The 9,250-nt window shown below is 47.3% G+C and overlaps 1 protein-coding gene and 1 non-coding gene across 2 annotated transcripts; both read left to right on the top strand.

Annotated features, from left to right (window-relative positions):
* Positions 1-1,571: 1,571 nt before the first annotated feature.
* On the top strand, positions 1,572-1,643 carry Trnap-cgg (transfer RNA proline (anticodon CGG)). The gene has a single exon. It is a non-coding gene; the product is annotated as a tRNA-Pro (tRNA).
* Positions 1,644-2,331: 688 nt separating this feature from the next.
* On the top strand, positions 2,332-8,715 carry LOC108035769 (uncharacterized). The gene is made up of 4 exons (XM_017111474.3): positions 2,332-2,745; positions 2,821-3,257; positions 3,496-3,621; positions 6,630-8,715. Exons 1-4 carry the CDS (start codon positions 2,542-2,544, stop codon positions 7,006-7,008), a joined length of 1,146 nt encoding a protein of 381 aa, XP_016966963.1. The 5' UTR covers positions 2,332-2,541; the 3' UTR covers positions 7,009-8,715.
* Positions 8,716-9,250: the final 535 nt, after the last annotated feature.

Raw genomic sequence — 9,250 nt, 5'->3', positions numbered from 1 at the left:
AATGTGGCGGGAAGAGGCGGCGGCCTGATAAAGCATTCATGCAGCCACGCCCACCATTGGTGGCAATGCAGTTGAAAATGAAAATCTAATATGGACGCGGGTTTCCGAGCGGCGTTTAGCATTCGATTGCATTTGTCTAAACTAAATAACAATGCAGTCTGTGCAGGCGGTGGGCGGAGGGCGGAGGGACGTGGTGGCACTGCATGTTGCAGCTGCCAAAATTGAGTTTTGATGCGCTGCATCCTCCATCTCCAAGCCTCCGATCCGACGGTCCTCCAGTCCAGCAGTGCTCCAGTCCAGCAGGCCTGTTGTTGTTTGAAACGTCGCGTTAAATTTACATAAATTGATTTGATTGAATTTTTATGAGTCGGCGGTGCCGTGCAGGGCCAGTGGACCGACCAGCCACCCACTCTGGTGCTCTGCAGCTCTTCAGTGGCCGGCGGGCATCAACTGCTGATGACTTTTCGACCCCTCCGAGGCAGCGGTGTGGGACGCAACCGTCTAATTAAAGTCATTTCCAGCAGCTGCATAACCCCTCACCGCCTGAGCCGTGGTCAAGTCGAGGTCACAGTTGGCGCTACATGGCGCAGGGCTTAATGCGAGCCATTTGGCCGGGTCCGGGTCGTGGCCAACGGACAGCGGACAGCGGACGCGGACGAGGGCAATCAGCGAAAAGAGAGGCGGTCGAAAGCAGAACCAGACACAGCACACATTGTGTCCACCTTCTGCAAGGGGTAGCAAGCGGTGCACAGCGAGAAAAAAGCCGCAATCTCTTAACAAAATCGATTACAATGTAGTTAGAAAAAATCTCGGAAGCATATGAAATTAATTTTTGTTTTTTAATGACAATACGATAATATGTTTTTCATTTCCTGTTGTAAAATGTATCATAATTTCTCATAAAATTATATGGTCTTAACTTGAGTTTAAATTACCATGGGAACTTGAAAACACCCACACAGTTATTCAGCCAAGAATAATGATTTTAACATGTATATACTACCCTAAATCATATTACTCGTAAAGACTTCGTAAGCTATAATGACAATTGAACATTGTGCCTATGGGTTCAGTTTTTCCAGTGTATCGAGTGCAACATGGCCGAGGCATTGCATATTTTAGGGTTTCCCGGGCGCCTGCTGAAATTTGCACATTGCAACAAACTATTTAGCAAGAACAAAGGTTTGGGGGGCGCCAATTTGTCATAAATCTCGTCATTTTAAATCGTCGCTTGGCATTCCGCGAAATTGTGTGGGTAAATGGGCCCTTTGTTTGTATTGATTTGTTGTTGGCCGTTTGCCTTGCTGGTTTCTCTTAACGGCGACATTATCGTAGGAAAACAGCCAGAGATATTAGTTTGGGGTATATAGAGAGATTCGGAGAGGTCCTTTGGACGAAAGGGGTATTAACAACTTTCCTTACGTCAAATTTTTAACAGCTTATAATACATAATGGAAGAGTTACAGAATGGAACTCATTGAGAATCTGATGTGATGGTAGGGAGTGCAGGTTAATCAAAGGAGACAATCGGTAACTTTGTGTTGGGTAGTTGGCAGCGGCCCCTTCAATCAGGCTCGTTGGTCTAGAGGTATGATTCTCGCTTCGGGTGCGAGAGGTCCCGGGTTCAATTCCCGGACGAGCCCAAGTTGGATATTAACTTTTTTTATCTAAAAGATTAAGTGTTTATTAAGGGTAATTGGCATGGCTGACTGTTTAATGTTTTGCAAAGTTTTTCAAAATATTAGCAATTACTTTTTAAATATGAGCATTGGCTGTCGAGGCCAACATTACTTCTAAGCCCAAAAATATGCCTCAAAGTACAAAGTGCCTTGGCGCACTTCTCAACACTCTGCCACAGCCTTTAAAAGCCGTTACTTTGCGCTTAACGATGACACTTTAAGAATCAGATAAATGCATGAAGTACCTTGAATCGGTACATTTATTTGGCAGTCCAAATTATTTGCAAAAGAATATTACTTTGTTGTGAAGTGAAATATGTATGTATTAAACTTATGGAAATTGCTAAATTATTCTAAATATATGATATTTTAAAACTTTTTACCAATTGGGCAAAAATTTATACAATTCATAATTCAGCTTTAATTTAGTTTTGTTTCCATTTTCCAAATTTCCTGATTGTTTTGTACAGTTTAGTTTTGTGGCCAAGAGTAAAAAAACGATATACTTGACGTTTAAAATAAAAGCTCACAGTAGGCCTTTCAAAATGAAAATTACTATTTTACGGTACCGAACAGGTTGTCATATCATTAAATATTTTCTTTTGATAAAAGCACGTTTAATATTGATTCTCTTGATAAGGACCAAACCTGTGCCTTATTTATTTTCATATTTGCTAATTTAAATCTGGCTTAAACATTACAAAGTGTACCTTTCTGGGGAAAAGCCGTTTCGATTCCTTGAAAAGAGTACCAATTTTATCGACTTTCGCTGATTGCTCAGTATTATTCAACACTGGTCTTGAAGGGGCGCTTCGGTCGCTTTTTGCGGGACAAGTTCTTGGAAAATAAAGAAAACCACGAAATGGAGTCGCTCTACAACGCCAGTGTTCAGTACGAGGATGATGAGCGCATCAATTTCTACAACATGGACAAGTTCTTTGTGCCGCATGTGCAGGCCGAGGAGCTGGAGAAGCAGGCCATCCTTCGCCAGCCCGTCTGGCAGGACCGCTACCACTGGGTCCTGTCCCCGATCTCCGACTCCTCGGAGGACATCAGTAGCCCCAATGTACTCAAAATCAATCTTAGATCACCCACTGCAGAAACCCCCGACTAATGCGAATGTCTCCCCCCGTTCTTGCAGATGATGACTATGGACATTACCAAAACCGAACCCGGACTCGTCGGGCTTTCCTCCAACCAGCAGCAGCAGCAGCAGTCCCAGCAGTCCAACACCGGCATGAACAGTGGTGGCCAGAACAACGGGCCCAATCCCAATGGCAACGGCAACGTGGTCAATGTGGTCAACTCCGGCGGAGCCGGTGGCGGCAACAATGGCAACGGCAATGTCCAGAGCATCGCCGCTGCGGCCAACAACAATAACAACAACAACAACAACGGTAGCCAACTGTGCGCAGGATGCGGCAAGCACATCCAGGACCGCTACCTGCTCCGCGCCCTGGACATGCTGTGGCACGAGGACTGCCTCAAGTGCGGCTGCTGCGACTGCCGCCTGGGCGAGGTGGGCTCCACGCTGTACACCAAGGGCAACCTGATGCTCTGCAAGCGGGACTACTTGAGGTGGGTGTACTTAACTTAGCATCTGTCTATATACGGTGATTGAGTTATTTTATGTTTTAAATGGTCCTAGTTCTGGAGACTTTCACCGAATCGTATATGTAAATGAATTTTTGCTTTTTTTAACTTACTCTTAGATATCCCTAATTTTATAACAAAATTCGAGCTAAGTGGTTCATTACAGAACTAAGAATGATTGGTTAAATATTTTTGTTAAATTAACTATCCCATTCTTCCATAGATTGTTTGGCAACACGGGCTACTGCGCAGCCTGCAGCAAGGTGATCCCGGCCTTCGAGATGGTGATGCGCGCCCGCACCAACGTCTACCACCTGGAGTGCTTCGCCTGTCAGCAGTGCAACCACAGGTGAGCATCGAACCGAACTCTTTCCCTGCTCCCCTGCCCTATTGCCATCATCCGATCGTCCATCATGTGGGAGCGACTAATACCCGGGCAGCAAACGCTTTCGCATGCATTTTTATGGGCAATTTGCACTCAGATTCGCATTGGAGGTGGCTGCATAAATCCTTTTTTAATCTTTGGCCCATCGAAGCGGGCCCAAAGTGGCACTTGAAGTTTTATTAACGTGCTGGCAGGCAGCAAATTGCCGTCGTTTACAAGCTAACAGCAAAACAAACGGGGTGGGAAACCCCTTTAGTGTCATACGTTTTCTATGAAAACCGCATAAATTTCGCATTGAACCCAACCCTTTTGGGTGCCATCAAGTCATCGCCCCATCGCCGGGCACACAACAGTTTTCCACGGCCTCAAACATTTTATTGGACTTGGCCAATCCCTGAAATGTCACTCTGGAGAGCTTTAAACTGCAGCCCGGCCGGTGGAGGGGGTCGCGTCTCATTCTTCCCTTTGGTCAGCAATGCCGCCTCGTTTCGTTTGGTTTGGTTTGGTTTCGTTTTCGTTTCGGGTTCTGCATTATTAATGAGGGCGCACATATGCCTCCGTGGCCCCCAGTCCACGCAAACCTCCGGCAGAGTCGTCGATTGTGCAACAAGGGAGCGAACATTAAATATTAAAAATGCCGCCACACGGTGCTGACTGGTAAAAAATATTGAAATAAATGTTAAAACATATTGGCATATTGTGAGAATCGTCCCCGCCCGTTGGGCCGCCGCTCCTTATCCGGAACCCCTGCTTTGGCTGGGCCTTTGTGTTCGCGTTGCTTTAAAAATGGAACAGGAGCGTCGAACCCAGAGGCCTCCTAGGTGGCCTCCTCCTGGCGGAGGCACCGTTATGGCCAACTTTCCTTAACCCATTTGACTTTATGATTGCGCAGTTCAAGTTCCACGATCAATTACACAAGATTGCCGGCTATTACGGGCTGTTATATGGCTTGTAGGTGGACTTTAGGGCTGTTTTGTATGTGTATACTCCTTGAGTTGGCTCAACTATTGTTAAGATTTGAGTTGGGGGTTGTTAGTGACAGATCCACCCGTTTCTGCACTCTTTCCCTCAGCTTTCGATAGAAAAAACAGCACAGATTCCCCCTACTGCTGCTTATGAATTTTTCACGTAAATTAATTCAATTGCCGAAAAAATCCATTGAGGCGTGGCCGCATGGCCAGCGGCTGCTCCTCTCCGTTCTGCCCATTGTTGGTCGGCGGCCATGGCCACATTTAAAATGCGGGCTTTCATTTGGCCAACAAAAAGAGTTTTCGCGTTGAGTCCGGCTCCTGCTCCTGTTGCTGCTGCTGCTGTTTGGGAAATGTTGCAAAATGCATTGCAGTCGCCGTGCGCCGTGCGCCGATTGCCGACTGTGAGGTTTGCATAATTTCCTGTCGTCAGCATCGGACGACGACATCCTTGCTCTCCGATTGGAGTCCAATCCAAGTCAAATCGTTCGTCCTTTTTACATTTTCCCCACGTTTTTTTCTGTGTTTTCCCTTTTTGGTACTTCCTGTTGACAATTTGCTGTTGGTTTCTTCTGCTCGGTGGGGGAGGAGCAGTCGAAATGCCCGGATGTGCGAATCCCGCACAGAGGCACTCACTTATCAACATGTCCGTGTCCATTTCCATCGCCGTCGCCATCGCCATGGCCCTGTCACAGGTGCGCTCAATGCCAGGCCAGCGGCAAAAGAAGCAAAAGTTTCTCTTTGTTGACTCTTTTCAACCGATTTTTGTTGCCTTGTTTTGGTAGATAAACAAAGCGATTTTTTCCCGCTCCGCCCACGCCTTCTGTGCCACCTGCCACGCCCACCCGTCCGTCAATCGATTTGGCCACGCAACCGAAACCAGCGGGCCAACAAAATGTTGACGTAAATCAAAAGCCAAATTTCATATCCGCTGTAAGTCTGCTGTAAGCTGATTTACCCAGACTCCTCCGGAATGGATGCAGTGTTCCCGCCCCCTGGGAATCAAACTTTAAACGTTTCTTTTTTGCGCTCGTTGGAGGTGGAGGCGGCGGAGGAGCAGCAGCCAAGGAGAGAGTATTGCAGCAGGGTGTGCATATTCGGGAAAATACAGATGAAGTTCTGGGACTTGACGGCATATGTTGAAGGGAATAGAGTGCTTCCAGCCCGCCAAGGTGACTAAATTTGTAAGTTCCAAGGTAAAAGTTTATGTGGAGTTCATACTGGTTGAACTGCATCACCTTTTCTAGCCTTGAAGAACATTAACCTATCACAACTTTCTCTTCTTTCCAGTCTCATAAGAATATTGCATACACAAGTGGTACTGCCTCCTTCGCCAGCTCTTCCAAAGGACATCCACTCGTCTGCTTCACGAGGCTCTATTTCGCCCCCCCAGAGCTTGCTATGCTTTTTCAGCTTTTTTGTCGTTTGTAATGCGAGCTCCCCTTCGGATCGCTTCGAGTGTGTCTGTTTGCTGTTTGCCGGAGTGGGCGTGGCGCCGCCTCTGCCATCCGTACAGGTGCTAACATAAATATTTTGACAAAGGGCTCCATGCCCGGAGAGCTGGAGAGCTGGGTGGCCGGAGCCAACCTTGTTTGCAGTTGCCTGAATGCACTCTCGACTCCCCATGCCCCAGTCCTGGCAAAACGAAGCCACCTCGGGGCTCCTGCCACACCAACTGTTGCTGACAGCGGAGCGACATTGCCAAGCGCTTATCTGACTTCCTTGTCCTGGCTTTGCTCTCGTCCTGTCTGCCACTCTGAGTAGCTGTCCTTCGTCTTTGGGTCGTTTTGCTTTTGTTTTTGGACGTTCCCCGGGTCCTGGGTTCCTGGCAGTTACAGTCGCTTTAACCGCTGTCAATTGTCATCGCTCATCGTCGTTGTCTTTGTGCATTTCCCCCGCCTGCTTGGGCTGCCTAAGCGTGTGGAAAAATCGTTTCCACTTCCTCTCCGACTTGTCATTCCGTACTAACCACTGCCGTTTTCCGCTCTGCTTTTCTTTTGCCAGATTCTGCGTGGGCGACCGCTTTTACCTGTGCGAGAACAAGATACTCTGCGAGTACGACTACGAGGAGCGCATGGTCTTCGCCTCGATGGCCAATCATCCGATGCTGAAGCGCCATGTGTCCTCCCTGGGCCAAGGATCTCCGACCGGAGCGCCCGGGGCGCAGAACACCGCCGGCGGACTGCTGGGCGGCGGACCCGGCGGCGGCAATGTGAACGGCGTGGGCGTGGGCATGGTCAACGGACCGCGCACTCCTGGCGATCACAACAATAACAACAATGGCCCCCAAACGCCAACCGGCGGCGGCTCCCCGTTTGCCGCAGCCGCTGCCGCCGCCGCCGCCGCTGCCCACATGAAGAATCAACTGGGAGCGTCCAGCTAAAATAAAGCCCTGGGCATGGGCGCCACTGGGGCTGTTCTTGCGGGATCTGCGGGAGTTGGAGCTGGAGCGACGAGTCAGCAATTCTACTCGGGCTTCGGACTGCAGCACCAGCACCAGCAGCACCAACAACAGCAGCAACAGCAGCAGCAGCTCATGGGACTGGGCCTGGGAATGGGCGGCGGTGGAGGAGCAGGATCCGCCGGCGGAGCAGGAGGCGGAGGCGTTGGCAGCATCGGAAGCGGGTGCAAGCGCTACCAAAGAAAGTTCTACAACCGCAACTGAGGGAGTCGACGGGGGAGGAAACGCTAGGGGAAAGGATACAGAAATCCAGAATCGATATTCAAATCTTCGTTTGCTTTGACTGAGTTCAAGTTTTATAGTTTTAAAGGCTTATCGTTTAGTTAGCCTACACAAAAGTACTTGCTGAATTTGCAGACATTTTTGGATCCTATCATTTAAGAGACAATATGTTTACTTAGTTCTATTCGAGATAACGCCCTTGTTCGTGGGCAGGGTTTTTTTGTTTCCACTGAAACCTGTACATATTTTCCTTGTAAACTGTTGACTTTTTAGCGCGATCCTTTTTTTTTTACAAACACAACCTTATAGATATATTCGTATTTATCTATGTATATGCATAAATAATTTTATTTTCACGCTCGAAGCGTGCGGTGCCAAAACAAATTCAAAGCAGTGCCAAAAAGTTTAAAAATAAACGAAGGATGAAATGAAGAAAGTGAGGATAAGTTCAGGCGGCTGGAGGATAATCGGATATGGGGACTTGTGGAGTCGAGAGAGTTAAACATCCCCACCGATCATTATTCGATTCGCCATAAGTCCCCGGAGTCCGGAGGAGCCGCAGGAGAGGAGGAGAGGAGGGGAGGGCAATTGGCAAAGTGAACTTTGATGTGTAAATATTGAAACATTCTGCACACGACTTAAGCACACATGATTTTTGTTCTGATTCCATTTTAAGTCTGTTGGAGCAACGTTGTTGATTATTATTTAAGTTTAGTTTAGTGCGAGGCTAAAGAATGTTCTTTCCACGGCGAACGTTGTATAGAAGTAGCTGGGCGGACGCTGATCCACGACGGCCCAGCGTTAGATGTAAAGAGCCTAAGCTAGGTCGGTGTAAAGTTAAGAATCTGCGTGTGTATCTATAACCAAGCGAACTAGTTACAATATGGGTGTATTTATTAATCCTTTTTTTTGCAATCTAATGTAACACTAATCAATATGCGTAATTAGCGTTCGATCGGAGCTAGCAAATATACTAAGTACGGGAGAAACCAAAGTGTGTGTATAAGCATCAGTCTATCTACGAGCGATAAACAATACTACCTATCTATCGAATTACCGAAACTATGTTAATATCGTAATAATCTATAACCAGACCTAAGTAAGAGCGATTACCCAATATTTTTTTTGTATCGTATTGTTAGAGAGCAGGCATAAAGTTAAATCAAAAATATCTAAAGTGTAAGATAAACCCGCTTAGACTTACATTTACGTGCATACACATAAATACACGCCCCATACTCCATGTGTTTTGGACAGCAACCAGTAATAAACGCCAGAACAAATGCAAATGCAAATAAAGAAATCAAAACTAAAGAGAAGAGAGAGTAAATCGTAAAAAATAAAACAAAGCAACGGCAAAACAAAAGGAAACAATAAATGTAATTAACAAACATTTGAAAAAATTAACCCGCAGTTGTTGGCCTTCATTTCATCGACGGGCGGGGGATTCACATGGCACTGGGGGTGTATCCTGGTACGGGGCAGGGTGTGGGGCATGGCCCCCGTCTGCCGACTGCAGTTTGTCGCTTGACATTTGTTGACTCTTTCGCTTTGACGGCCATTAATCACGGCATTGTTGTTGCCAATTTCAAATCCACAGCCCAGACAGCCAATCCGCACCAGAACGGAATGGAAGGCTGATAAATGATGCCTCATATTTTGAGCCCCGGCCCCGCACCGCTCCGCAATTGAAATAATAAAACCGAAACCGAGAGCTGAACCAAGCCATCGAGCCATCGAGCCATTGAGCCATCTAGCCATCCACCCAGCGAGCCACCCCCTGAGCCATTGATTAATGAAACTTTAAAAGGGAGCACGCGTCTTTTGTCTGCGACGACCGCAAAACTTTGCCATGGAGATAGCGCATCTTTTCAATATACGATGCAAAAGTTGGTCGTCTTGATGCGGATTGGGATTGGGATCCGAGATCCGGGATCCAAGG

The sequence above is a fragment of the Drosophila biarmipes genome, chromosome X (genome assembly GCF_025231255.1).
Source record: "Drosophila biarmipes strain raj3 chromosome X, RU_DBia_V1.1, whole genome shotgun sequence".
Taxonomy (NCBI): domain Eukaryota; kingdom Metazoa; phylum Arthropoda; class Insecta; order Diptera; family Drosophilidae; genus Drosophila; species Drosophila biarmipes.
The sequence above is the reverse complement of the archived record's forward strand: the minus strand, read 5'-3'. Positions and strand labels throughout refer to the sequence as shown.